Source organism: Elgaria multicarinata, chromosome 21, assembly GCF_023053635.1.
Source record: "Elgaria multicarinata webbii isolate HBS135686 ecotype San Diego chromosome 21, rElgMul1.1.pri, whole genome shotgun sequence".
Lineage (NCBI taxonomy): Eukaryota > Metazoa > Chordata > Lepidosauria > Squamata > Anguidae > Elgaria > Elgaria multicarinata.
This window is the reverse complement of record NC_086191.1, coordinates 11,968,446-11,996,373: the sequence shown is the minus strand read 5'-3', so window position 1 is coordinate 11,996,373 and position 27,928 is coordinate 11,968,446. Positions and strand designations below refer to the sequence as shown.

The following is a 27,928-nucleotide window of genomic DNA, read 5'->3' as shown; positions in this document are numbered from 1 at the left end:
GCGCCCTTTGAAAGGAAGGAGGCGGCGCCGTAAATGACCGAGCCGCCGCGCTCGCCCTTTCGTCTCCGCCCTCTCGTCGTGGCGGGAAAGGAAAGCCTGAAATGGAGTCGCCGGTTTTAGAGGCCGTGTTGGAAGAAATAAAAGTCTTCGGGCTGGATTTCGCCAAGGAAGAAGATGAGGCCGCTATCAGCGAGAAACGTACGTGCGCCGCGAAGAAAAAAAGGAGGATATACGGGGAGGGGGCACCTATTCACCTGGAGTGGAGTGGAGTGGAGTGGGGGGGGCAATTAGAGAGGTAAGGAGGTTTATATCTATGGGAAAGGGGATTTGGGGACTGGGGGAGGTACAGGAAGCCTGCATAGGAAGCGGCCAGTGTTTCCTGGGAATGATGGGAATTGTAGTCCCAACACACTTGGAGGGCGCCAGGTTAGGGAAGGCTGCTGTGGATTAATAGTATTTGGAAGATTATTATCTTTTAGTAGAGTTTTATTAGCTGAGTAATCTTTGGTGCAACTCTAGCAAGCCAGTATTCTTGCAGACCTCCGGATAACCCACTTGTGGTTCTCCAGATGTTTTGACCTACAATTCCCATGATCCTTCAGCATTAGCTCTGCTGGCAAGGGCTGATGGGAAATGTAGGCCAAAAGAAAGAAAGAAAGCTGGAGCGCCACAAGGTAGCTACGATGTGACAGATGTGTAGGGGGGGCGAAGCCGAGGGAGGGATTTAAACAGAGTTTTATGAAGCAAACAGCTGTGAGGGTGGGATTCCCAGATGTTTAGCACACAAGACTTTAACAAAAAGTGCAGGTCATATTAATATTGCATCCTGTATTAACGTTTTGAATGAAGGTGGGGAAATAAATAGCCCAAAGTAGTGTAAAATATGTGAACAGGAAAAACATTCAATGCACGTCACATTATGTTACATGCGGAGAAATGTAAAGGTTTACTTCGAAGTTACTTTTATTGAGCTAAGTTACTAATGCAAACTATTAATCATTAAATTATTAGCGTGCATTAAATTATTACATTGCTGATTGCATTATTATTATGATTATTTTAATGTAGGATTTGTATTGCGACACTTGTATGCATGTTTCAAGAAATCCCAATCACATACATTTCCCTTGTATTATTTAGATTTCGAAGAGATTTTTAGTTTTTGTGAACTACCCAGGGAGCTTTGGCTATTGGGCAGTATAAAAATGCAATAAATAAATAATAAATAAATCAGAGAGAGAAAAGAAATGAAGGCTCAGACAACTTTGGTCACATTCATTTTAGTCTGCCTGAAAAGCTCTGTGCATAACTTCTGGCTAAAAAAAAGGCTAATTACAACTTGGATTTTAGATTCGTCTGGTATTGTATCAGTTCAAATTGCCCAATTTGACTAGTATGGTGCGTGCATCCATTAAGTTACTCAGGAGTTTTAAGAAATGATGCGTTTCTGAAAGTGGAAAAGCTAAGTGTGGGGGGGAATACAGATTTCTGGGGGGAAATAGCTTTAAAGGGTAGATGGAAATTTTTCCACCCCACATCGCTACAAGGGGATAAGCTCATATGGAGGGGATAAGGTCGAGAGACCATTGTAGAAACAACCTGGAGGAAGTAGCAATATCCATTTTTTACCGGTATAAGAGAAATGTGCTGTGTTTTTTCTCCCGTAGTGGACGAATTCTGCACCTTCTACAGGAAGACGGGGGCGGAGCTGGGCGAAGAACTCGTAGCTTTTGCAGCAGGGAAAGAAACCATTCACCTCACGGCTGACTTCCTGAACACCTTCGAACACAACGTAAGGTTTTTTTTGACTTGACGACTTATTTGGATTTGTAGAGGGTTATAAGAAAATAGGAGGGTGCGTTATACTGCTGCTGGCAGTAAAAAAATAACGACGATATGTTGATATTTTTGGTTTTGGCCATCATGACATCCAAGGGCAGCGTTTCCTGTCCCAAATATGTGCCTGCTTTGTTGGGAACGACGCGTTAACGTCCGTTGGCAACTGGGGAGTGACCAACAGCTTCGGCAATGCCAAAGCTGTGTCGTGGTAAAAGGAGACGCTGACATTGCCGAGTTTTTTGCTGTTTTTTGACAGCTTGTGTTCTTTCAGGTGCTCAATAAGAGAACAGCTCCGAAGAGAAAAGAGACCCGTCATCCTGGAATCCTAGACGACAACACCCTCCAAGAACAGTATCCTCTTCTAAAGCTGTGCGTGGCATGCGTATCGGGGTGCCGCAACAGATTTTCCTAATCGTAGAATTACTTTTGGGAGCGCTGCACCATTAAATGAAAGCTTACCTTCTTTTTTCAAGTGACTTTTTAGAGCTTTACATGGTATAAATAAAAAAATAGCCAAAGCAAAGCAGGGTAGAATTAGAGCGGTTAATTTTTCAAAGGCAAGGTCCCTTCTTTGTACTTGTTGCCATTATTATTATTATTATTATTATTTGGGTCTTAACTTTTCCCAGCTTTGACGTTGGTGAAGAGGATGAGGAACTTCTCGATACCTATGCGTCGCCATCGAAAGTAAGTGGTCCAGAGATCCGGCAATTTCCCTTTGGTCAAAAGAATCCTAGAATAGCAGAGTTGGAAGGGGCCTACAAGGCCATCGAGTCCAACCCCCTGCTCAATGCAGGAATCCACTCTAAAGCATCCCCAACAGATGCTTGTCCAGCTGCCTCTTGAAGGCCTCTAGTGTGGGAGAGCCCACAACCTCCCTAGGTCACTGGTTCCATTGTCATACTGCTCTAACAGTCAGGAAGTTTTTCCTGATGTCCGGCTGGAATCTGGCTTCCTTTAACTTGAGCCCGTTATTCCTGATGCTCTCTTGCATCAGGATATGCATAAAGAAAGCCATGCAGGCAGGGACCTCGGAACGATGAGGACTGGAACCTTGGGGCAGCATCCAGTGGTGGCATTCTGCAAACCCAGAGAGTGCTCGCAGAGCTCCGCTGAAGCTTTCTGTTGCACAACTGCTGCTTGCCCATTGAGAGCCAAAATGTTGGGCTGGGAGTCGGGAGATCCGGGTTCTAGTCCCCACTCAGCCATGGAAACCCGCTGGGTGACTTTGAGCCAGGCACGGACTCTCAGCCCAGCCCACCTCGCAGGGTTGTTGTTGTGAGGATAAACACGGAGAGGAGAAGGATTACGTTGGGTTCCTTAAGGAGGAAAAAAGACGGGAGATAAATGTAATTAATAAAGAATATATAAGTTGAGTCGCTCCCTCCTGAATTCTGTCTTGCAGGGTTCCCAGAAGCGGGCGATGACCACGCCAGAGAACCCGCGCTCCAAGCGGACCCTTAACACCCGCAGCCCCCGTTTGACCTTCTCCCCAAATAGCTTCTCGCCCAGGTATACCTTTGTCTGTTTGTTAATGATTTAATACATGTTTAGCTGTGTATATTTATTGCTTTACGTTGTTCTGATTTTTATCTGTACGCTGCCCTGAGATCCCGGTGATATAGGGTGGGATACCAATAAATGAATGATTTAATAAATAAATTATAAACCAGCAAAATTGTAACCAAGGCTGTCTGAGTTTCCCTTGTTCATTTATTTTTGATTATCTTTCTCCTGTCCAGCGCCACCCCTTCACAGAAGTACAGCTCTCGGAGCAACAGTGGGGAGATTGTTGCCTCCTTTGGCTCGGTCCAGGGCACCTCCTGGAGTGGCCACAGTGGGTCAGCGACCACCATGACCCTCTTCCACTCCACCAAGGATTCTCTCACCAAACCGTACAAATTTATGTTCCAGGAGCTGATGGAGAACCGGGAAGGTAATTTAAAACGAAACGCCAACAACCTGAATGATTCAATGTCAAGTCCTACTTAGAGTAAACCCGTTTATTTACTATTTATTTATTACATTTCTATACCGCCCAATAGCCGGAGCTCTTTGGGCGGTTCACAAAAATTAAAAACATTCAAAGTATAAAACAACAGTATAAAACCATGATATAAAATACAATATAAAAGCTCAACCAGATAAAAACAGCGGCAATGCAAAATTACGAATTTAAAACACTAAGTTAAAATTTATTTATAGACTGTTCAAATGCTGGGAGAATCAAAAGGTCTTCACCTGGCGTCTAAAAGCATATAATGTAGGTGCCAAGCGAACCTCCTTAGGGAGCTCATTCCACAGCCGGGGTGCCACAGCAGAGAAGGCCCTCCTCCTGGTAGCCACCTGCCTCGTTGAAATGAGTAGTTTGGCTATCATTGGATACAACCTCCGGTATCCGAGACAGTAAGCCTATATGCACCAGTTTCTGAGGAACATGGGTTGGAGGGTGATGTTGCACTGTGTCCTGCTTTGTTGGACTCTTTCTGACAGCTGGCCGGCCACTGTGTGAACAGAGTGCTGGACTAGATGGACCCTGGGTTTGATCCTGCATCAGGGCTCTACTTAGGTTCTTGTGCCTGAAGGCTTTGCCGTATCAAGCTAAGGGCTCCTCCGTCTGTGCAAAATCAGCTCCATTCCCTAGTTAAGAATATATGAAGGTAAGAAGAACTTGTCAGTTTCACTTGACTGGAAGTGGAGAATGAAACCGACCATTTCTTTGACAGGTATAAAATATGGGCTGTACAGGGCTAAACCAACAGAATTCTGGACTAGATGGTCCCTGGGTCTGATCCAGCAGGGCTCTATTTATTTATTTATTTATTTATTACATTTTTATACCGCCCAATAGCCGAAGCTCTCTGGGCAGTTCACAAAAATTAAAACCATAATAAAACAACCAACAGGTTAAAAGCACAAAAACAAAATACAGTATAAAAAGCACAACCAGGATAAAACCACGCAGCAAAGTTGATATAAGATTAAAATACAGAGTTAAAACAGTAAAATTTAAATTTAAGTTAAAATTAAGTGTTAGAATACTGAGAATAAAAAGGTCTTCAGCTGGCGACGAAAGGAGTATAGTGTAGTTGCCAGGCGGACCTCTCTGGGGAGCTCATTCCACAACCGGGGTGCCACAGCGGAGAAGGCCCTGCTCCTAGTAGCCACCTGCCTCACTTCCTTCGGCAGGGGCTCATGGAGAAGGGCCCCTGTAGATGATTTTAAGGTCCAGGCAGGTACATATGGGAGGAGGCGTTCCTTCAGATAGCCTGGCCCCAAGCCGTTTAGGGCTTTAAATGTCAATACCAGCACTTTGAATTGGGCCCGGACCTGGACTGGCAGCCAACCTTTCCCACCCCCGCCAGTCCTTCAAGGGGAGTTGGGGAGTTAACTGTAAATACTTGGTGGTTAAAGAAAGGCAATCTTTAAAAGCTCCCTATGTATCTTTTTCTTTCTTCCTTTTTTAGCTGAGTCTGGACCCTGAAAATGGTTAAATTATTCCCAGCGATTAGGCTAGAGGAATCCCCGGATATAGCGCTGTTATCAATATACGAGGGTGTAAACTGTACTCAAGTGATTAAAGATTTGATTACAGTTTTTTTAATGGCTGCAAGGTTAATAATAGCAAGGAAATGGAAGATAGCAAAAAATTATGAATTAGAGGAATGGTACAAGGAAGTCTGGGAGATGGCTATTAATGATAAATTGACTTGTAGCCTAAGAATAAAAAAAGGTTTAGGGAAGCAAAGTGATTTTGTAGATGAATGGAAGACATGGGTAGACTATGTGTTTTTTTAAAAAAGAAAGGGTATAAACCTCCAAACATATCAATTTTGGATGACAGGATAAGTTAGAAAGACAGAAGGCCCTTGGGTAGGGGAGCACGAAAGGGGGAGTTATATGTTGGATTTTATTATATTTAAGGGAAGAATAATTATATATAGTAAATTGTTTAAAATATTTTCCAGCTCAATGCAGGAATCCACCCAGAAAGAAACCTTTGAAAAAGGCTTTGTAGAAGATCACCGGATTTTTATTTGTTTTCGATTCTCTTCTTGTGTCCCTCCAACATTCCTCTGTGTTAATTTTGTTTTCCTATTCCCTTCTACCCCATCTGTTTCTTTTCTTTTTTAAAAAATAAGTCTTCTCCTGTAAGATTGAAGAACTAGGAGAAGCCCTGAAGGAACACTACAAAATAGAAGAATTTTCTTCTTTGATCATCCCTGTGCAGGTAAACTCCGTGCCTAAGTTTTGCTGGGTGCTACCACATGGACGGGGCAGAGATGGGTGTTGAGGTTTAGGGACAATTTCGTGCGTGTAGATATGTAGTGGGGACGACATTTTCGGAGATCATTGTGGGTCTGTTACTGAATTTTCCAGATTGAATTCATTTATGCCGATTTTCTATTTATGTTTTGAAATGGGTGGAGGACTGTTCTTGGGTGAGGGGCCATAATTCCTGACATCATTTGATCCATGGAGGACTGGTCGAAGGACCTGGCTGGGGGAAAGCCTGTGTGAACTGAAGTTGCTTTAATCAAGGTGTGGAATGGAAGAATTCCCACTGCGCTTACCTGTGGGCCATACGGGCAGGCCTGGAGATTCCCCACCCCTGTTTTAAAGCAAGAGTGGGCAGATAGATCTCCTGATAGATCTCTGGGTAACTTGCAGCAGAGCGAAAAGGATTTTTGACTCCCGATTGTGGATCGATAGCAGCACCAAAATGGCTCCCCCACAATTATGCTGCTGTAATGGAAGAAAGTTTGGAGGTAGTAGTAGCCACAGTGATTTTTGTGTGTGGAAAGGCCATGAGCTCCGTTCCTTTCTGGTCCTCCAAACGAACTCCTGGTTTCAGAATACTTTCATTCTCAGTGTCTGGCTTTTCTTTTAACCGGGCTCTGCTTCGGATAACTTGGGATTCCAGTAAAAAAAAGAAGAGTAGAATCACACCCGGTATCCTTAAAGAAATTGTCCCTCTGTGTTGTTTTTGGAAATGACAATGGGAAGGAGTCCGTCACCGTCCTGGGCCAAATTGGCTGCGATTCCAATGGGAAACTGAACGCCAAATCGGTTATCTTAGAAGGGGACCAAGAGCACTCTTCTGGAGGCCAGATTCCGGTGGACTTGTCGGAACTTCCGGAATATTCTCTCTTCCCTGGACAGGTGAGTCATTTATTTATTTATTTGCTATTTATTATTCATTGCATTTCTACACCCGCCCAGCCAGCCACAGCTCTCTGGGTGTTTCACAAACACTGTGGCCAGGCTGATGTTGGCATGGTGTGAGCCAGGGTGGTGAAGCGGTGGGAGTGTTAGACTGGGATGTAGGAGACCTGGGTTCTAATCTTCACTCAGCCCCGTTTGAGGGCTTGCCTGATTTCCACAGCACCCCCAACTCCGGTTGCGTTTGCAAGACGATCTGTGGGTTTCTTCCCGAAACCCAGGGACCTTTGGGGATTTTTTCTTTAAAAAAAATGTCAGTAGCAATTTGCAGCCGGTGCAAACGACGCAATTCTTGGCCAGCATTTGCGCGCATTATTGCGCCATCAATGTATATGGTGCTGTACAGAGTAAAACAATAAAATAGCAAGACCCTGCCGCATAGGCTTACATTCTAATAATTAGAACGCATTTGCCCGCTTAAGACATGCGGACCCCGAGGACGTCTCTGAAAGGAAATGCGGCCCTCAGGCTCGGAGCGGTTGTGCGCCCTGCTTTAAGCCGATGAGGCTTCCCTTATATCCTTTGCTTTCCAGGGATCTGTCCTTAGATAGCCAAGATGGCACTGTCCACGCACAAGGGCAACCACACTCCACCCCCAAATGAAGGAGGAAACGCCAGATCTTTTATGTAACGCTCGTCACCAAATTGGGTTCCAGCTGGGGCGATCCGCAGATAACAACGGAATCGCTTCAAAAATGCCCGCGAAGCCGTATCTCAAGCGTTAAAAGAACCTTCTCTCTCTCTCTCTCTCTCTCTCTCGTATCTTTTTATGCTCCAAGGTTGTGGTTATGCAAGGTATGAACACCACCGGCGACCGGCTGATTGCCTCCAAGCTCTATGAGGTGAGCACCTGCTCTTCTATTGTCGTTCTCCTCCTTATTTTCTTCTTTGGCTTTTTCGCTGCTGTTTTACACGGACCCGCGTTCACACAGAACGCTGAGCCCGACTCGTAAAAAAGCATTCATTCCTTCTCTCTGCAGGGAGTGCCGCTTCCTTTTCACCAGCCTACACAGACGACTGAAGGTGAGTTAGATCCAGCTGTTTCTTTTCATAGAAATGGTACCGGGGCTCAACGTTGCCTAGAACAGCCTCCAGATTGTTCGGAGTACAGTTCCCATCACCCCTCCTGGCTTGGACTGATGGGAATTGGAGTCCAGCAACATCCAGGGAACCGCAGTTCCCCAGCCCCGATGTAAGGCCTGGGGTGGGGGAATATTTTCCGTCACCTTAACCCTGAGCCTTCTTAAATCACTGCTGCCTTTAAAATCCTGGAGTTGGTCTCTGAGATTGATACGAATCTTTTCCCCATCATACATCCATGAGGACTAGAAACTTCTCAATTTAAAAACAAAACCAAAGCCATATACACACACTCACTCCATTTCTGTGTCAATTTCTGCTCCTGACCGGAACTGGAGCTCAGAGCCTCAGATCTAGTCTCAAGCCGTGGGAAGAAGGAGGTCCAGGCAATTTGAGCCCCCTGTTTAAAGCCTTTTAACCCTTTCAGATCCGGAGCCGCAGATGGTTTTGGTTGCTTGTGGACCTTATACTACCTCGGACAGCATCACGTACGACCCCATGTTGGATCTGATAGATGCTATTAATAAAGACAAGCCAGATGTTTGCTTTTTGGTAAGGTTGGGGCGCTTCCGCCCTTGCTTTTGATATGGTTATGGGGAAGAGGAGGAGCAACTCTGGGGGGCTGTTGTCTGTGGGCCCCTGCCTGAGTGTGGGCCTAAGGGAGATGCCTGCTCAGACTGACCCTTGACGCCAGTTTTGGCTCTAGCCAGTGGTCAGAAATCCTGCAGTTGCCAACCAAGACGTCTTACCTGAGAGTAAATTCCATTGAACTCAGTGGGGCTTACTCCTGAGTAGATGTCCATGGGATTGTGCCATCAGTCACTTGCTCCACTTGTACTTGGAACAGCTATTCACACGGAAGTAAGAGCCCTGGTGGATCAGACCAAAATTCCACAATCCCGGATGCCGCTAGAAAGACCACCGGCTGGGTAGGCAGGTGTCCCCCTACCCGGTCCCCTGCTTTTCATGACATCTTGTGGCAAGGAGTTCCCTAGATGAAATTCCATCTGGTGTGAAGAAGGTCCCTGGCCTGCCCTGAATCTAGAGCAGGGACGGGTGAGTCACGCTCCTCCAAATGTTTTGGATCACAGCTCCTATCTGCCCCAGCCAGCTAGCGAAGTTGTAGGCCAAGAACACCCCGATCTACAGTCCATCAGATGACCTTGAGTTCTAATCCACCCTCCATGTGTGTTCGGCTCAACCCCCATCATCCTCAGCCCTGGGGATGGAGGAAGTTGTGGCCAACACATCTGCCACAGTTCATGCAAAGCCGTCTCCGACTGGGACCCTTATCACATCTGGCAAGAATTCGGGTTTTCTTGACGCTTTCTGGCCCCTCCAGCTTTGGAGCTGAAGGGCCTCCATTTCCCCGATGCCTCTGGAGGGACCTTGATTGGCTTTTCAGAAACGGCTGTTAATTAGGACGTTGGCTTCTCCTCTCGGGTGACCTGTGTTTCCTTTGATTGTTCTCAGCTCGGACCCTTCCTCGACGCCAAGCACAAACAAGTCGAGGTGAGTCCAGAGCCAGGCGGGGCGGATTTGGAAGTTTGAAGTTCTCTGTATGTGTGGGTTCCGGGGTTCCCTCTGTTCGCTTGGGGAAGCCGCTGGCTTGAGGCCATAACCTAGAGGGAGAGGGGGTGCTGCATGGCCTCAAGGATCTGCCCCACACCTCCCTGAAGTTTCAACTTTCATTGTAAGCAAAACCTCCCAACAAGCTAGTCTTCTTGGAGGAGAGACGAGGAAACTTTGTCCCAAACATTGGTTGGGGAACGCTCCTACATCATTCTACGAGTGTCTTCATGTTGCCAAAAATGGCACCGGTCCACACACAGCGGGAGAGAGATTTGTATGTTTGGGAGAACCCAAAGGGTCTCTGGAGTTTTAGTTAGTTAGTTGGAGTGCTTTTATCCCGCTCCTAGGCCAAAAAGGTCTCCTGGAGCATCTCATGTGTAAGCAGGAGAACAAGACCGTTTCGTCCTCCCTGCAGCCTTACAATTTAAAAAGACACGACACGCAAGGAAAAGGGGGTGGGGAGGGAAGAGGAAAAGAATTAAGTGGGGCTGGTGGAGTGGCCTCATTTCCCTTGTCATCCTCCCCCACCCCTTGCCGTACAGCCTGCAGAAAAGTAGAAAACAGCTTTGAGGGGCGGGGCGGGGGGAACCTACATAGAAGAAATCCTCTAAAAGAGGGTTGTGAGCATAGGCAGTACAAGGAAAAGAACAGGTCAGGATATTTGTCCATCTAAGCCAGAGGTTTGGGCTCCAACTGGAAGAGGAGGGTCTCGAGAAGAGAAGAAGTGTCTCTGCATTGAGCGGGGGATTGGACTCGATGGCCTTATAGGCCCCTTCCAACTCTACTATTCTGTGATCCTCGCCCCCTGCTCCCAGATCCTTCTAAGTGTGGATGCCGGCGCTTGACTTTCAGGGCCAACTTTTCCCCCTCTCCCTTTTCATTTCTCTTAGGACTGTCAGCTTACCTCCTCCTTTGAAGAGGTCTTCAAGGTGTGCATGAAGACGATCATCGAAGGGACGAGGAGGTAAGGGTTCATTCTGCCTTTTCGGGTGGCTTGGGTCGTTCCGACGTGACTGCATGCCGCCTCCTGCGTTCCTAAAACGACCCGTGCAGGGGCGTACGTCTGCAGCCAGGCCCTTTGACCCACCTGGGTCATCTGAAGCAGGGGGTCAGGTGTGCCGTGCAGATTGGCAGGGGTGTGTGTGTGCATTCTCTGCGTGATGGAACGACTAACCTCTGGGACTTAGAGATGGCCCACGGGTTCAAAAGGAGGTAGGGAAGCTTCCGGGCGGAACGGGCCCCAAGCGTGCGTACAAAATGTGCCATATATGAATATCGGAAGCTGCCTTATACTGAGGTAGACCATGACCTGGTTTGCATGTAACGCCACTCGTCTTTCTGCTTCTGGTGAAACGGGCAGAACAAAGACCAAAACCTTCTTTCCTCTCCTTTCTTTCGGGTTGTGCGCTCCGCCTCGCCCTTCCCTTTCAACCCTTTCCAGCCTCTTCCGAACGCTGGTATCAGGTCACCATCCGTCCTTGCAGGGTTGTTGTGGGGTGTGTTTTTAAAGTGTTTTCTCCTCCTTCATATAATATAAAGACACAGTTAAGATTGTACTCAGACATCTGAACGGTCGTTTAAGAAAACCACAAAGACTGATCTTTGGAACCAGTGACCTAGGGAGGTGGTGGCCTCTCCCACCCTCGAGGCCTTCAAGAGGCAGCTGAACAAGCATCTGTCAGGGATGCTTTAGGGTGGATTCCTGCACTGAGCAGGGGGTAGGACTAGATGGCCTTGTAGGCCCCTTCCAACTCTGCTATTCTATGATTCTATGATCTCTTCTGGCAAGCCTACCCAGTTGAATTTTAAGATGCCTTTTTAATAATGTGCTGTTTTTTAATTTTATTATTTATTTATTGCACTTATATACCGCTCCCATAGCCAGGGCTCTCTGGGCGGTTTACAGAAATTCTAAAACTGAGATAAAAACAAGTATACAAAATATCTCTTCCAGCAGGCCTACCCAGTTGAATTTTAAGATGCCTTTTTAATAATGTGCTGCTTTTTAATTTTATTATTTATTTATTTATTTATTTATTTATTACATTTCTATACCGCCCAAGAGCCGGAGCTCTCTGGGCGGTTCATGTATTAGTTTTATACACTTTAATTAATTATATATGTATTTTGTGGTGTTTTGCATTTGTGTTGTACCCCGCCTCGATCCAGAGGGAGAAGCAGGTAATAAATAGATAATAAATCATCTGTTTTCCATAGCTTTTGGTATTTTATCCTGACTATTCCTGTTTTGTGTAACCCTTCCCCCTCTTCATATGTTTTAATGTGATTTTAGACTGTAAGCCTCTAGGCAGGGCATCGCTGTTTTATATGTATATTCTGTACAGCACCAAGTACATTGTTGGTGCTATATTATTATTATTATTATTATTATTGATTAAAAAAAAAAGAACCCATCTGTTTATTAAATTACTCTCCTGTCCCCCTGGTGTGTAATGTTTCTCACTTCCTCCTTGGTAACCCTGTTTCTTCCCTCCCCCCCCCCCCCATTCCAAAACAGTGCCGGATCCCACCTCGTGATCGTCCCGTCCCTGAGAGACGTGCACCACCTCTGCATTTATCCCCAGCCTCCTTTCGCCTGCTACGAGCTCTCGAAAGAGGACAAGCAGGTACTGAGAAACCGTTCCAGTTTAAAGGGCAGTTTTTTGTGCCCAGGGGGTGGGGGTGGGGGCTGGAGCTCCCTGGAGGGAATCTCCGTCGGGCTGCTCTACGTCAGGTGCAGCGTAGGGCTCCGTGGGTTTTCCAATGCCTTGAGTGCCGTTTTCTCCTGGCAGGAAAGCAGGGGTCCAAATTAAATGGATAGATAGAAGACAGAAACAAACTTCAAAGTGATCTTGATAGGCAGGAGTGCTGGGCTGAAAACAACAGAATGAAATTTAATTGGGAGAAATGCCAAGTTCTACATTTGGGAAATAGAAACCAAAGGCACAGTTACAAGATGGGGGATACTTGGCTCAGCAATACTACAAACAAGTAGGATCTTGGAATTGTTGTAAATCACAAGCTGAATATGAGCCAACAGTGCGATATGGCTGCAAGAAAGGCAAATGCTATTTAGGGCTGCATTAATAGAAGTATAGCTTCCAAATTGCATGAGGTACTGGTTCCTCTCTGTTCGGCCCTGGTTAGGCCTCATCTAGAGTATTGCGTCCAGTTCTGGGCTCCACAATTCAAGAAGGACGCAGACAAGCTGGAGCGTGTTCAGAGGAAGGCAATCAGGATGATCAGGGGTCTGGAAACAAAGCCCTATGAAGAGAGGCTGAAAGAACTGGGCATGTTTAGCCTGGAGAAGAGGAGATTGAGGGGAGACATGAGAGCACTCTTCAAATACTTAAAAGGTTGTCACACAGAGGAGGGCCAGGATCTCTTCTCGATCCTCCCAGAGTGCAGGACACAGAATAACGGGCTCATGATAAAGGAAGCCAGATTCCAGCTGGACATCAGGACAAACTTCCTGACTGTTAGAGCAGTACGACAATGGAACCAGTGACCTAGGGGTGTTGTGGGCTCTCCCACACTAGAGGCCTTCAAGAGGCAGCTGGACAACCATCTGTCAGCGATGCTTTAAGGTGGATTCCAGCATTGAGCAGGGGGTTGGACTGGATGGCCTTGTAGGCCCCTTCTAGCTCTGCTATTCTATGATTCTGTGAAATAAACTGAGAACCCCCAACATCCCTCAGCCGTTTATTGGATTACAAAAGCGCCGTCTGGCGAACAACAGCTCTGGGCCAGTGGTTGGAAGGGATGCCATCCCTGCTGCCTGTGGATGATGGGGGGTGTAGTTGCAACGTATTCTGGAGGGCGGCAGGTTGGAGAATGCTGTCGTTGGGCCGGAGGGTGGGGCAGAAAGTAGATCTCCAGATGTTTTGGACTCCCAGTTCCCAGCCTTCCTAACTATGGGCTATGCTGCATGGGCCTGGTGGGAGTTGAAGTCGGACACATGGAGCGCACCAGTTTGGGGAAGCCTGCATTCTGTCTTTACACAGCCGATTTTAGGGGTGTTTGCACGAGCACCTAGGAGGTCAGCAGGGCAGTGTCCACGGGCCTGCACCCTTCAGGAGTTTTTCGTCTGAACGTTCTGTTTTCTGGGATTGGGGTGACTTCATGTGCTGGACGTGACTGAACTCCGTCAAAAAGCAGGAACAAAATCGACGCCCACTAGGGGGAGCTACCGGGTGGAGAAAAGGGGATTTTGTTTTTGAACTGAGACCAACCCGAGTTATCTTGGGCAAAACAGTTCCTGCAACTTTTGGTGGGTGATTTTAAGGAGGCGTTTAGTAAAAAAACCTGGAAGGTAGGTTTCTTTCAGGGCTGAAAATGGAGGTATATTGGGACTCAGATTCCACCCCTGCCTAGTTCTCGGCCTTTGGGGCTATTTCTTTGCCGCCCCTCCCATGGCAGCCATTTTGTGTTGGTGCCCGGGACCAGTTTCTCAAATTCCCAAACCCCAAAAGGTTGCCCTTCCCTTGACCGTAGGAGGTTGCCTTCCATTTACCCTGAAAGAGTTCCCGGAGCGGCTTTGGAAGACAGTCCCTGTCCTCTGTTCTGAAAGGCACGATGTGAAAGGAAAAGCAATGGGGAGGGAGAAGGGAGAAGCAAGAACCCGCACAAACCCAGCCACTAGTATGGTTATTTCGCGATAATTGGAGCACCTCAGGGGTGGTGAGAGATTCCCTTAGGTCATCCTCTGTTGTAATGAAGTCAGAGCTTGAACTAACGGAGTCGAACCTTGGTATTCCCAGGCACAGCTGGCCTTTTATCGGCACATCTGTAAAACATTGATTTTTTATTTACATTTGTGCCCCGCACTATTATCACTGGGATATCAGGGCGGCGTACAAGTAAAATCAGAACCGTTTAAACATAAATAGCTCACACAGCTAAAAAAGTATTAAGTCGTTTACAGATTAAAACTGGTAGAAAATTTTCAAAGCAATAAAGCTATTAAAACCGCTTAAAACTATGTGTGAACATGGAGAATTTAGCCCTCGAAGGCTTTGATAAAAAGCCCTGTTTTAACTTGCCGCCGAAATGAAGCCTGTGTCGGCGCCAGTCGGGCCTCCAAGGGGAGGGCATTCCACAAGCAAGGTGCCACCACCGAGAAAGCCCTGAAGTGTACGGCTTGCAGGATGCATAATGATGACAACGCCTCCCTAGGGCAGACGGACCTGTTGCAGCTGGCTGCTCAAACCTTCAAAAACCAGCTTTGTCAGGCTTCTAAAAGCCACGTGGCATCCTGACCTCCCTGGACATTGGTGGCATTATGGGACGCTCTCAAAAGCTGCAGTGGGCCAGCTTTTTGTCTGTCTAGCTCAGGGGTGGGCAACTCAAGAGCAGCATGCAGCTCACCAGGGCCTTTTCTTTATTTGCAGGCCCTGCTAGATCTTTTTTTCATCTCTCCCCCCCCCCCGGGGGTGGTGGATTTTGCTGGGGAGCAAGCACGCCTAAGCAACGTTGCTGAACCATTTGCTGTCATGCAACCAAATTTTGGAGGCAGACGAGGCAAGAACGGGGCAGGGATCTGGTCTCCTGTGGATTTCACGGCGGGGGGCGTTGAGGAATTGGTCCCTGAATCCCTGCTGTCTATCCTTAGCCTAGCTCATTATTTCCTACTCTCTCCGGCTGTGGCTCCCTCCTCCCAAAAGGAAACCCCTTGGGTTTGGGAAGTGGCACAGTAAAACCGGATGTGTGGGGGGGAGGGATAATGTTCTAGATATTGATTTACTGAGACTCTCCTTTGAAAGTAGTCTCATACTTGAAGCAACAGCAGAGCTCCTGGGATATCCCTGCCGGCTTTTTTCTCCCATCCCTGTGGGGCTTTTTGCTGTGAACTCAGTTGTTCAAGGGGTGAAGGGGAAAAGGAAGCTTTCATTTCCAGTCAGAGTCCCTTCCAGGAAAGCATCGTCATTTATCCCGCACCACGAGAGGCAAAGGGGGGGGACTTTCCTTCAGCAGCTGGCGCTGTCTTGCACAACTTTGGCTGGTCGTTGCTTTTGCATCATGGTTGGGGAATGCCTTCAGGATAAATCCGTGGGCAGTTCCTTCCCGAACCCACCCGCCTAAAATTTCCCACCAGAAGCAGAATTTGGCCCCGTTCAGAAGACACCTTAAACCACGGCTTTAACCACAGTGGTTAAGCCAGAAAGCTGGGGATCGTTCAGAAGACACTTTAAGCTACGGCTTTAACCATGGTGAATAAGGCTTTTTGCCTGACTCACCATAGTTAAAGCCATCGTTTAAGGCAGTGGTTCCCAAACTTTTTCAGGTAACCGCCCCCTTGCTTCCACAAACTCATGCCCAGTGCCCCCTACCCTACACTATAAAAATCATTATTCAGAATAGCCGTTTTCAACGACCCACTAAAGAAGATAATAACAATAAAATTCAAAACAGTAACAGTTAATTGAATATTTATTCAAAATCCTCAGGCTTGCCGAGGGAGGGAGGGAAAAGAGAGTGAACGCCTCTGTTTTGCAGCCAGCGTGGCGGGGCACACCAAGCAGGGTATGTCTCTTCATTAGCGTTTTGGTGCTTTTGAAACATTTGAATTCACCTTTAAAAGGACTCTTCTTAAACGGTATTAATACATGTGTAGATTCTTCCCCTATATGGTTTGGGACCAAATTACCTTCTCTCATAAAAATGTCCCTGGGTTTTAAGACCTTCTGGAGAGGTACTTCTTGGAAAAGACCACTTCGAGCGCCCCCTTAGGCAATCGCACCGCCCCCAAGGGGGCAGTACGGCCCACTTTGGGAACCACTGGTTTAAGGTGTCTTCTGAACGGGGCCTTTGTCTCCAGACCTCTTCTGCCAGATTACGTCCCTCCATGACGCCGCTTTGCACATGTTACTTAGAAGTAAATAGATAAAAGTCAGTCTGGCTTAGAGCGTTCAACTTGGTCTGTGGAGGCCTCCGTTTTAAATGCTTACTCATCCAAGAGCCTTTGCTCATTACATTTTATTTTAATGTTTCTGGGTTTATCTGTTTTGTTAAAACTTTATTTCTTTTTCAAACTTTGCACCGCCTTCCATCCTGACGGATAGCGAGGCGGTAGGCAAACGGGTGAGTGGAACGAACTGTACCCAATGGTGAATCCGATGAAGCCATTAAAAGAAAATCCTTCATTAAACCATTTAAAGAAGCAACTTTGATGGCAAGGCAAGACTAAAAACGCCTGGGCTAATAGGGCATGTTTTTGATCCGGCGCCGAAAAGATTGAGATTTTGGCCTTCAGCGTTCCTCTCTTGGGAGAGGAACCAGGGGGCCATCACAGAGAAGTCTCTGTTCCTTGTTGCCATGTAGCCAACTTCTCCTTTAACTCTGCCCCTCGGCCTACTAATCTCCCCCAGTTTGAAACTTTGCATTGCAAAGCTGTGTGCTGCTTCGGGAATTCTGCCCTCAGTGGCTGAAGGTGTTACTGCAGGCTTCAATCCTATGGAGACATTAAAATGAATTCAAATGGAATCATCATTCATTATACGGTCACAGACCCAATGAGAAACAGTGGCAGACATCATTAAGACTGTAAAAACGCAATCATTAATTCATTATACAGAAGGCTGAGAAATTATTAAAACATACACATGTTTAAAATATCTTAACATAGTTAAAACATCTGAGACAAAGATATTTTTTTAAAAAAACGACAACAATGGAATGTTGAAATGGAAGTTGCAATTACGATGGGAAAATTGTCCTACGAATTAAAGCATTTTAAAAATGAAATGACCCTGAGGTGCACACCGCTAGAATCCCCTGGGTAGGCATGCCAGGTTTGGGGCATCTAGGTTTCACGGTCTTACTGCTATGGGGCGGACAGACAGACAACTCCATTATTATTATTATTATTATTATTATTATTATTATTATTATTATTATTTGTATCCTGCCTTTTGCCCAATGCTGGGCCTCAAGGCGGCCTTACAAAGTTTAAAATATACATGGGGGGGGGAAGGAAAACAAAACCATTAACAATTAAAAAATACACAACAAAATTATAAGACATTAACATAGATGGAGGACTAGATTATTCCCCAAAGGCCTGCTGGAACAAACAAGTTTTTGCCTGCTTCCGAAAGCCCATCAAGGAGGGAGCCAGCCTAGCTTCCCCGGGAAGAGAGTTCCAGAGCACCGGAGCAGCCACCGAGAAGGCCCTGTCCCATGTTCCCACCAAGCGCGCCTGTGAAGGTGGTGGGACTGAAAGAAGGCCTTCTCCAGAAGATCTCAAAGCACGGGCAGGCTCATAAGGGAGAATACGTTCCTTCAAATAACCTGGACCTGAACCATATAGAGCTTTATAGGTCATAACCAGCACTGATGATTATTGATACATGTTTGAGGGTTTCACCTGAACTGTCCATTTTGGAGCTGCTCCCTAAACTCTCCTAATCCCTCTTTTCTAATTCCAGAGGGTCCTCTTCGTCTCGGACCCCTGCACCTTGGAGATCAACGGGGTGGTTTTTGGCCTGACCTCTGTGGACCTCCTCTTCCACATGGGCGCTGAAGAAATCAGCAGGTAACGTCCCAAAGCAGGTCTCTCCAACCGTTAAATCGGCTGCAAGCAAGGTGAAGGGGAGGGGCTGCTCTAATTTCTCCCGCCGTCACTAAGCTGATAGCGTGTCCATATTGGGGGTGGGGCGTCCTGTGACTCGGGGACGTATGTAATTTCCTGGCGATCCGCCGTTTCTTGCACAATCCCTGCTGTTTTACTTTATCTCCTCTGCTCATCGCTAGACAGAAATGAGCATAAAAGAATCAGATGTGTTACAAAGGAAGAAACTGGGGGGGACTGGGAGGTTGAGAAACAGTGATTCAAGCATGATTCATGGTGCAAAAGTGTCGTCGGAGAGATAAATCAGCCCCGAGCTTTGCTGTCGTCACAACGAACTCATCTCAAGTTTTCCCTTATTTTTGAGTCAGCGTAGAAAGCGTGTGTCTGTATTAGTAGTCGTACTATTAATATTGTTATTTACGTTTTTCTACTGCCTGATAGCCAATGATCTCCGTGTAGTTTACCAAAGATGAAAACGTTAAAAATACAATTTAAGACATCATAGAAAGCAAGCGTTTAAATATAGAAACCATTTAATACAATCAACGACTACAAAAATAAATAAATCCCAGGACCGGTTAAAACTTCTCCTGTGGTGTCAGATTCCTGGGAGTAGAGGGAATTCTTAACCTGGTGCTGAAAGGGTGGTGCCAGGTGAACTTCACTGGGGACAGTGTTGCAAAATCAAGGGGCAACCAGCGAAAAATGCCCAATACAAACTGAGTAGGGCAACCAGGATGATCAGGGGTCTGGAAACAAAGCCCTATGAAGAGAGACTGAAAGAACTGGGCATGTTTAGCCTGGAGAAGAGAAGATGGAGGGGAGACCTGATAGCACTCTTCAAATACTTAAAAGGTTGTCACACAGAGGAGGGCCAGGATCTCTTCTCGATCCTCCCAGAGTGCAGGACATGGAATAACGGGCTCAAGTTACAGGAAGCCAGATTCCGGCTGGACATCAGGAAAAACTTCATGACTGTTAGAGCAGTACGACAATGCAGTCAGTTACCTAGGGAGGTTGTGGGCTCTCCCACACTAGAGGCCTTCAAGAGGCAGCTGGACAACCCTCTGTCAGGGATGCTTTAGGGTGGATTCCTGCATTGAGCAGGGGGTTGGACTTGATGGCCTTATAGGTTCCTTCCAATTCTACTATTCTATGAGTATGCACAGAGGCTACAAAATGTTGACTTGAGGGGGCAACGGAAAGTTGGTGGAATGGAGTGTTTTGGAAAAGGGCACAGCAGATTGGTTGAAAGTTTGCGCTGCAACATTTTGTTGCAGCTTCTGCTGGCTGCAGACCAGCTCAGAAACCACACGGAAGGGTGCAAATGTCCGCCTTCTCTGCCCTGCGTACCAGCAAAAACAAGACACCTCCTTTTAGGCCTTTCAAAAGAAAAATAACTGCGACAGCCACCTCAAACTTTTCTCCCTCACATAAGGAGGTGGTCCAAAGCGTGCGAACTTTTAATCCAGTAAGACTTATGGGGAAGCATGTGGCCTAAACTTGTCCTGGAATACCAGAAAAACAGGTTGCTAGTCCTCATGAGTGTCTCATCAGACTATTTTTTAGAGCTTCAGGAATTTTATTTTTAAAATAATTCTGGGAGAAGAGAGATAAGACTGTTGCTCTGTGTTACTTCAGCGGTCTTCGTAAACTTTTCCAGATGAGAGAAGCCAGCTTTTGAGTCACGCTAAGCTTTGTCTTCAAGCCAAAGAAAGCGAGGGTGGCCGCATTCCTCCCGTCCCTTCCTATGCTCCGAAGGAAACTTAGCAACTGGGTTAACTGTTGCAAAGGCAGGGCAATAGCAATTGTGAGCGTCTCATTAGATGTGCGGAAGAGAGAATTTTCACAGATGCAGCTTCTCCCTGCCTCTCAGCGCTGGGGGATGTTACGCCGTCCCTGCCGGAAATCCCCTCTTTTACGTTTACAGGCAGAAGCGGGCCGTGCTGTTTACTTCTTGCACCTGGTTCGCTCCAGATGTACTTGTGACACAGCCCTCTAAGCTTTTGGGATTGCCCAGGGCTTAAAACTGGCCTCACGAATTGTGTCACGTCTGCTTTATTTGTGCGTTTCCGCTTTTTAATGCATCGCCCATCCTCCTGGTCTGACGAGGGAGTCTGTTTACCTTTTCTGAGTCTCTTATAAAAGCTCAGGTGATGGGGTTGTTCTAAATAAGAGAGTTGTTGTTTTTTGCATTTTTATACTGCCCATTAGCCGAAGCTCTCTGGGCAGTTCACAAAAAAAAAAACCTGTTCCTCCGGGGGGGTGGGGGTGTCCCGTTTTTTGTTTCTACATTGTCCTCCATCATGCACGAGTGTATTCTGGGCTTGGGAGTTTCCGTGCCGTTCCCGTGCCGTTCATGAGATGGATGTGCAAAGCTGGTTGCCAAAATGCCTGTCGGCTGAGATTGGGAAGTTGGCTCGGTGGGCAGAAGGCCAATTCTGACATAAGGCGGGCACGTGTGTGCCTTCTCCCTCTTTGCCCAAACATAAGGCACGCTAGCCTGCCAGAGTAACTCTGTACACAGCGGCTTGGCTTGGCTTTCTCTTCGCTTTGTCATTGGTAAAATCTGCTGGCTGATATACCCCAGGGGGTGGGCAGAATGTAGATCTCCAGATGTTTTGCACACAGCTCCCAGAAGCTTCTGCCATGACCAAAACATCTGGACATGTATTTTCCTGCCCACCCGCTCGTGTACTCCATATTTTAGGATTTAGGATCAGATTAGATTCGTTTGTTTGCATGCAGCCATCCAGAGAGGTAGTGATAAATTGAAGTGGAGGCGTTGATGGAGACCGTCCCAAAGCCGCGCGCTCGGGGAGAGTCCACAAAAATGCACCATGAGGACTAGCAACCTCATGGTGCATCAACAAACCAGCTCTAGCCATTTTCATCTCTGCCAGGAGCAGGTCTTGGGTAAAGCTGAGGGATCTAAATTGCCCATTCAAGGTCAAGCAGTGGCAGAATACTTTGCATTACAACAGGACACAATTTATTGTTTCTGAGAAAGTTCATTTCCTTACATCCGCCATTGCAAAGATTACATGTGGGCTCAGAGGGAATTCTGCGGTGGTGTGTGGGTGTGTCATAGAATCATAGAATAGCAGAGTTGGAAGGGGCCTAAGAGGCCATCGAGTCCAACCCCCTGCTCAATGCAGGAATCCACCCTAAAGCATCCCTGACAGATGGTTGTCCAGCTGCCTCTTGAACGCCTCTAATGTGGGAGAGCCCACAACCTCCCTAGGTCACTGGTTCCATTGTCGTACTGCTGTAACCGTGTGCAGCAGATTAGCATCCCTGCTAATATAAAAAAACCACCTGCCCCACTGCATCCCTACAGGAACTCCACCATGTCACCGTAGTCATCCAACCATCACAAAAAGCAAATGTTGAATCAAAAAGTCTAGGTAACGCCACAAAGATCACATATTTATGTAAAGTGAATGCAAAGCCAAGTTCTACAGAATCAAATTCTGCATCTGTGGCTCCATAATAATAATAATAATAATAATAATAATAATAATAATAATAATAAATGTATTTGTTACCTACCTCTTCCTCTGGATGTATAAAATCACTCGTTCTGTTCCCTGAGGAAGTCTGTGTGCTCTTTGGGCCTCCACAGGAATTTGTTGGGGCCAGGGTAGGCCATGCCTGAAGCTGATACTACATGAATCATAGAATAGCAGAGTTGGAAGGGGCCTCTAAGGCCATCGAGTCCAACCCCCTGCTCAATGCAGGAATCCACCCTAAAGCATCCCGGACAGATGGCTGTCCAGCTGCCTCTTGAAGGCCTCTAGTGTGGGAGAGCCCACAACCTCACCAGGCAACTGATTCCATTGTCGTACTGCTCTAACCGTCAGGAAGTTTTTCCTGATGTCCAGCTGGAATCTGGCTTCCTTTAACTTGAGCCCGTTATTCCGTGTCCTGCACTCTGGGAGGATCGAGAAGAGATCCTGGCCCTCCTCTGTGTGACAACATGCAGGTAGACCTGATCGGTCTTCCTGGGAGCATAATGGAAGTATATGTCTTCCAAAACTGAAGGCGATCTCTTCAGTTTCTCCAACTGATGGCTGCCAGCCTGGCCGGGTTTGCATTTCTGGCTGCCAGTTGCTGACCTCCGACGTAACACCATTTCCCCAAGAGGGGTGTAGCAGGGGACGTTCTGTAAGAGAAGGAATCCACGTTGAAGACAAGTGGTATTTCCAAACAGGGTTAACGGTGTTGTGTGTGAGCGTACAGCTTGTGGTTAGTGCTAACCCCATAGCCCTCGGTGTCTTCATGTCAGCTGTTCGGTTCTAAACCACGATCTCTCTCCTTCCCCTTCCGTCTGATTTTATCCTCACAACAACCCTTTGAGGTACGTTAGGCCAAAAGGGAGCCTCTAGTAGACAAACAGGTACCGTATGAGACTGGTGGACAACTTGCAGCCCTCCAGACGTTCCATCGTCCTGCACCATTAACTGTGGTAGCTGGGGCTGATGGAAGTTCCGAGCCAAAGAGTCTCGCAGGCTATAAGTTGCCCAACCTGGCTCCATTTTAAATATGTTGTTTTTCAAGCCCTTTTAATTTTTCCGTTCTCCGCGTCTTCCTGCTTAGTTCTTCCAGTGTCTTGGACCGTTTTTCCCGAATTCTGAAGCACGTCTTGACTCAGAGGAGGTAAGCACTTTCGTTAAGACAGGCAGAAGAGAGCAAGCACACACCTTCACACCCTCTCTCTTCCTCCCCCCCCCTCTTTCTACAAACAAATATTTACAAAGTATGATTTGTGGCACTGCTGGGTTTCCTCTCTTTGCAAGAAAGGGCTGTGGCTCAGTGGATAGAGCCCCTGTTTTGCAGGCAGAAGGTCGCCGGTTTGATCCCCGGCGTCTCCAAGTAAGGCTGGAAAAACTCCCGCTGGGGAGCAGCTGCAAGTCAGTGTCGACAGTACTGGCCTAGATGGTCCCAGCTTCCTATTTCCTTATTTAAATCAAACCATGGTTTGTTAACCATGAACAACCCAGACCGTACAAACCATGTGTTCTCTTTGTGGGTTGTTCGTGGTTAACAACAAGCCATGGTTTGTTAGTGCGGCTGGGTTCACACAACACAACAGCCCATGATTCCACAACAACCCACAGTCTCTGCCCGCAGATTCACAACCTTAAGGGTGGGTGGGTTACAGTTAGGCAGACAGCATTTGGCTCCTGCTGTGAGGGGGGGAATAGCTTTACAACAACAAAAAAGAGGAATTTTTAGCTGCGCTTAGTGTAAAATAGTTCCAATTTAGCTTGTACTGAAGTTAAATCTGACTCTTTTTTTTTTAGTGCTCTGGAGCTGCTACGAAGTGCTAAAAGGGTCAAACTTAGCTTGAGAGCAAGCTAAATGTAACCCTTGTAGCACTACAGAGGGGGTTGCTCTACATTTTGGCAGCAAACCATAGATTTCCCTCCCTCAGGCCCTGCAAACTCGCATGGGACCCTGTGGAGTGCGGCCTGTAGTGTGTGTGTGTGTGTGTGTGTGTATACATCCAGCAGTGAAAATGGCCCCTAGGCCTCCCGAATTGCCCACCCTGATCTAAAAAGACACGACACATGAGGAAAAAGGAATGAGGAGGGAAGAGGAAAGAAAAAAAAGGTTTTCCAGCAGGGCTGAAGAAATGGCCTCTTTACCTCTCTCATCTGCCCGTACTGTAGCTTTTGCCTCTCTTTCCTCTTCCTCTCCCCGCTCCCGTCCTCTCCAACTACGCACACAATGCACATAAAAGTCCGGTCATTGGCCTAGCAGGCCAGCAGGGAGTTCTATTTGGCAGAATCCCCTGCTCTTCGTTCCTCCATCCAGCCTCGCCAGGGTGAAAACATCTCGATCCTCCCAGAGTGCAGGACACGGAATAACGGGCTCAAGTTAAAGGAAGCCAGATTCCAGCTGGACATCAGGAAAAACTTCCTGACTGTTAGAGCAGTGCGATGGTGGAATCAGTTACCTAGGGAGGTTGTGGGCTCTCCCACACTAGAGGCCTTCAAGAGGCAGCTGGACAACCATCTGTCAGGGATGCTTTAGGGTGGATTCCTGCATTGAGCAGGGGGTTGGACTCGATGGCCTTGTAGGCCCCTTCCAACTCTGCTATTCTATGATTCTATGGCAGGCATCGCCCTTGGGGACCCTGTGCCTTTTTTTGGTCACTGTATGTAGAAATTTCAGACCTCCCAGGAGTGCAGGCTAGAATTAGCCGCGGCGTTGGAAGGCATGGCATGGCATTCTGTGGGTACCCGGCAGGGAAGGAGCAGCTGCTGGGTGTGTCTGTGAATTGAAAGTAATGGGATCTTCTCTTGTTCTTTTTTTCTCCACGCACTCACCCACGAATCCTGAGCAGTTACTACCCGCTCTACCCTCCTCTGGAAGAGATGAGCATTGATTATGAGAATTTCTACCAGTACGCGCCTCTGCCCGTCACGCCGGACATTTTGATCACTCCTTCGGACCTGAAATATTTCATTAAGGTGTGTCTGTTGTTGTGGGGGGTGGGGGAGGAAAACAAGGAGCGAAGCTGTCTGGGAGAAGGAAATCGGGGCTGTAGGAAGCAAGCCAGAATACTAGAACCCAATGTATGGGGGGTGGGTGTGTCGGGGTATTGAATAATTTTCCAGAGTGCATGCTGACTGCAAATAGCTGGAAGCACACTGGTTACTAGCTCTTGGAGTCTTACTTGAGGAATAAATCAAATACTCACTTCACTTTGTCAGTAAGAAACTTTACTGACAATAAAAACTTTTCCTTTACATATGGTCATAGAGATTTACAGCATACTTCACCAACAAAGATATTAACGACAATAACTTGACAACCTGATAACTTGACAATAACCTGACAACAAGATGCCTTTAAACATGGACATCTTAAATACATTTTCCCCTTGGCTCAATTAACCAATTGTCTCTATTCCAGGTCTTGCACGTAGACCAAACTGCCAGGCTCCGGTCTGGACACCTGCTGGCATTCCAGAGACAATTTTGCCAAGCACATTTAACTCCATAAAGTCCTTTCTTTCCTCTGTGGATAAAAAATATCCCAACAGGGTGGTCATAGAATCATAGAGTAGTAGAGTTGGAAGGGGCCTCTAAGGCCATCCAGTCCAACCCCCTGCTCAATGCAGGAATCCACCCTAAAGCATTCCTGACAGATGAAGCTGAATGGTGGGAGATCCACGACAAATAAACGGAAGGACTTTATCAAACAATGTGCATAGTTAAACTATGGAACTCACTACCACAAGATGTAGTGACGGCCACCCGTTTGGATGGCTTTAAAAGGGGGTTGGATAAATTCCTGGTCAATGGCTACTAGTCCTGATGGCTACGTGCGGCCTCCAGTCTCAGAGGCAGTATGTCTGAGTACATCAGTTGCTGGGGAACATGGGCAGGGAGGTGCTGTTGCACTCATGTCCTGCTTGTGGGCTTCCGTGGGCAGCTGGTCGGCCACTGTGTGAACAGAAGGCTTGGTCCGTTCCAGCAGGGCCGTTCTTAAGCTGTATCATTATACTGAGTCTTTCCTAGCAATGCCAGAAGTCAAACTTGGGAAGCATGTATTCCACCCCGATCTATAGTCTTTCCCCTAAAACGGAAAATAAGATTCCAGTCCTCATAGTTTAAACTGCTTGTCAAAAGGCTGCTCAGGGATCTGTTACCCAGCATTACCTGGAGATGATATACCGGGGCGCAAAGCCAGGGCTCTTAACCTCACCTCAAATTCCATGTGGGGATTCATGCTCCAATCTGCTGGGTCATGTGCAAAGACCGCTGTGTTTTCCCCTGTGGATTTGCGGGGTGGAACAGAAGGTCCAGTAGGCTTAGAAGGGAGGGAAAGGAAAGGAACCTCTCATGCAAACACTGAGATTACTGACTCTTGGAGGGACGCCAGCTTTCGCTGACGTTTTCTTGGCAGGCCTTATAGCGGGGTGGTTCGCCGTTGCCTTCCCCGGCCGTTATTACCTTTCCCTCAGCTAACTGGGTACTCATTTTACCGACCTCGGGAGGATGGAAGGCTGAGTCGACCCGAGCCAGCTGCCTGAAACCAGCTTCCGCTGGGATTGAACTCAGGCCGTGGGGAGAGTTTCGGCTGCAGAAACTGCTGCTTTACCACTCTGTGCCACACGAGGCTCTTAGTAGGCTTAGAAAGGACTCCCATTTTCAGAGGTTTGAGGAAAACTATGGTCTTAGACAAGTTCATATAGAGATTCTGATTCTTAGACCTCAGGTTTTGTGCAGGTATTTCCCCATTTTAAAAGGTCGAACTGCCTCTCCCAGGGCTAAAATATCGTTGTAGTTTTGGCTCCTCCCTCTTTGGCTGAGCCCCGCCCACTGCTGGAATGCGGCATTCGGCCCTCCAGCTAAAATCGCCTCCGCCTCCCTGAACTAATGGGTTCATCCATCCATCCATCATGATTGTATCCATCAAACCTCCACCCTCAGAGGCTGTCTACCTCTGCGGACTGAATGCTAGGAAATGGGCTATCCATCGCGTCTCTTGCGGGTGCTCAGAGGCATCCGGCTGTCCACTGTCAGAAACAGGATACTGGGTTAAGTAGACTTTTGTTCTCGTCCGATGAGATGGTTCTTAGACCCATATTAAGATCTGCACACATTCGCCCCAAATATCAAGCACCTAATCATACGTTCCTGTCTGACTGAGCAGCCTTGATTTTGTTTAATTTTAATTTTCTTCTCGTTTTTAATCTCCTTCCTTTGGTTTTGTGCCTCTCCCTAGGACGTCCTCGGGTGTGTCTGTGTTAATCCTGGCCGGCTAACCAAGGGGCAGGTGGGAGGCACCTACGGGCGTTTGTGCGTCCAGCGGAAGGTCTCCGACGGGGAGCGGATTTGCCCTTGCCTCTCCGCTCAGGTGGTCAGAATCTAACCCAGGCCTCTGCTCTTTAAGCTCCCAGCTGTGGGGGTGTTTTTTTCACTGCTGCTGGACCAAAACGCACCTTGGGGCCAGCACGAAGCGATGAGGAGGGAGTTCCTCCTCCAGCGTTCAGGGCTGCAGCTGTTTGGGATCGTGCCCGTCTGCCTTGGCGGCCAAAACAGCTGGACAGGATCCACTGAAGTTCTGCTGCAATTTCCCTACGATGGGGTGGGAGCGGAGGAAATGCACTTGCCTACGTTGACGTTCTGTTGATGCCACCCTTGGATGAATAAAAAATATGTCCCCTGTTTGCCAGTCCGTTGTATCTTTATTTTATACCTATTTTCGATGGGAAACGCTTCTCCCTCTCCACTCCAACGTTTATTTATTGATTGATTTAGAATATTTATATACCGCTCCCCATTGAAAAATTTTGGAGCAGTGTTTATGGCTTTCATTGTGTCTAAGGTTAATCACACAGCTAAGAACCTTCTCCTCCTCTGGAGAGGTTGTGGGCTCTCCTACACTCAAGACCTTCAAGAGGCAGCTGGACAACCATCTGTCGGGGATGCTTTAGGGTGGATTCCTGCATTGAGCAGGGGGTTGGACTTGATGGCCTTAGAGGCCCCTTCCAACTCTACTATTCTATGATTCATCATCATCATTGCATAAGAATGCACATCCCTGATTCAGATTGGGGCCACCACACTGCGGGTTAGGAGAATTAAACCTTGCCTTATTTTCCGAGTTTTCCACACAACTCTCCAC

General features: G+C 47.3%; 1 protein-coding gene across 1 annotated transcript; it reads left to right on the top strand.

Moving 5' to 3' along the window:
• On the top strand, positions 1 to 27,454 carry POLA2 (DNA polymerase alpha 2, accessory subunit). The gene is made up of 18 exons (XM_063145612.1): positions 1 to 198; positions 1,668 to 1,792; positions 2,111 to 2,190; positions 2,469 to 2,526; positions 3,245 to 3,351; positions 3,582 to 3,775; positions 5,982 to 6,070; positions 6,847 to 7,002; positions 7,842 to 7,904; positions 8,043 to 8,085; positions 8,570 to 8,694; positions 9,616 to 9,654; positions 10,605 to 10,678; positions 12,233 to 12,341; positions 18,141 to 18,247; positions 22,883 to 22,942; positions 24,636 to 24,762; positions 27,026 to 27,454. The coding sequence occupies exons 1-18, from the start codon at positions 102 to 104 to the stop codon at positions 27,170 to 27,172; spliced, it is 1,800 nt and encodes a 599-aa protein (XP_063001682.1). The 5' UTR covers positions 1 to 101; the 3' UTR covers positions 27,173 to 27,454.
• The last annotated feature ends 474 nt before the right edge of the window (positions 27,455 to 27,928 follow it).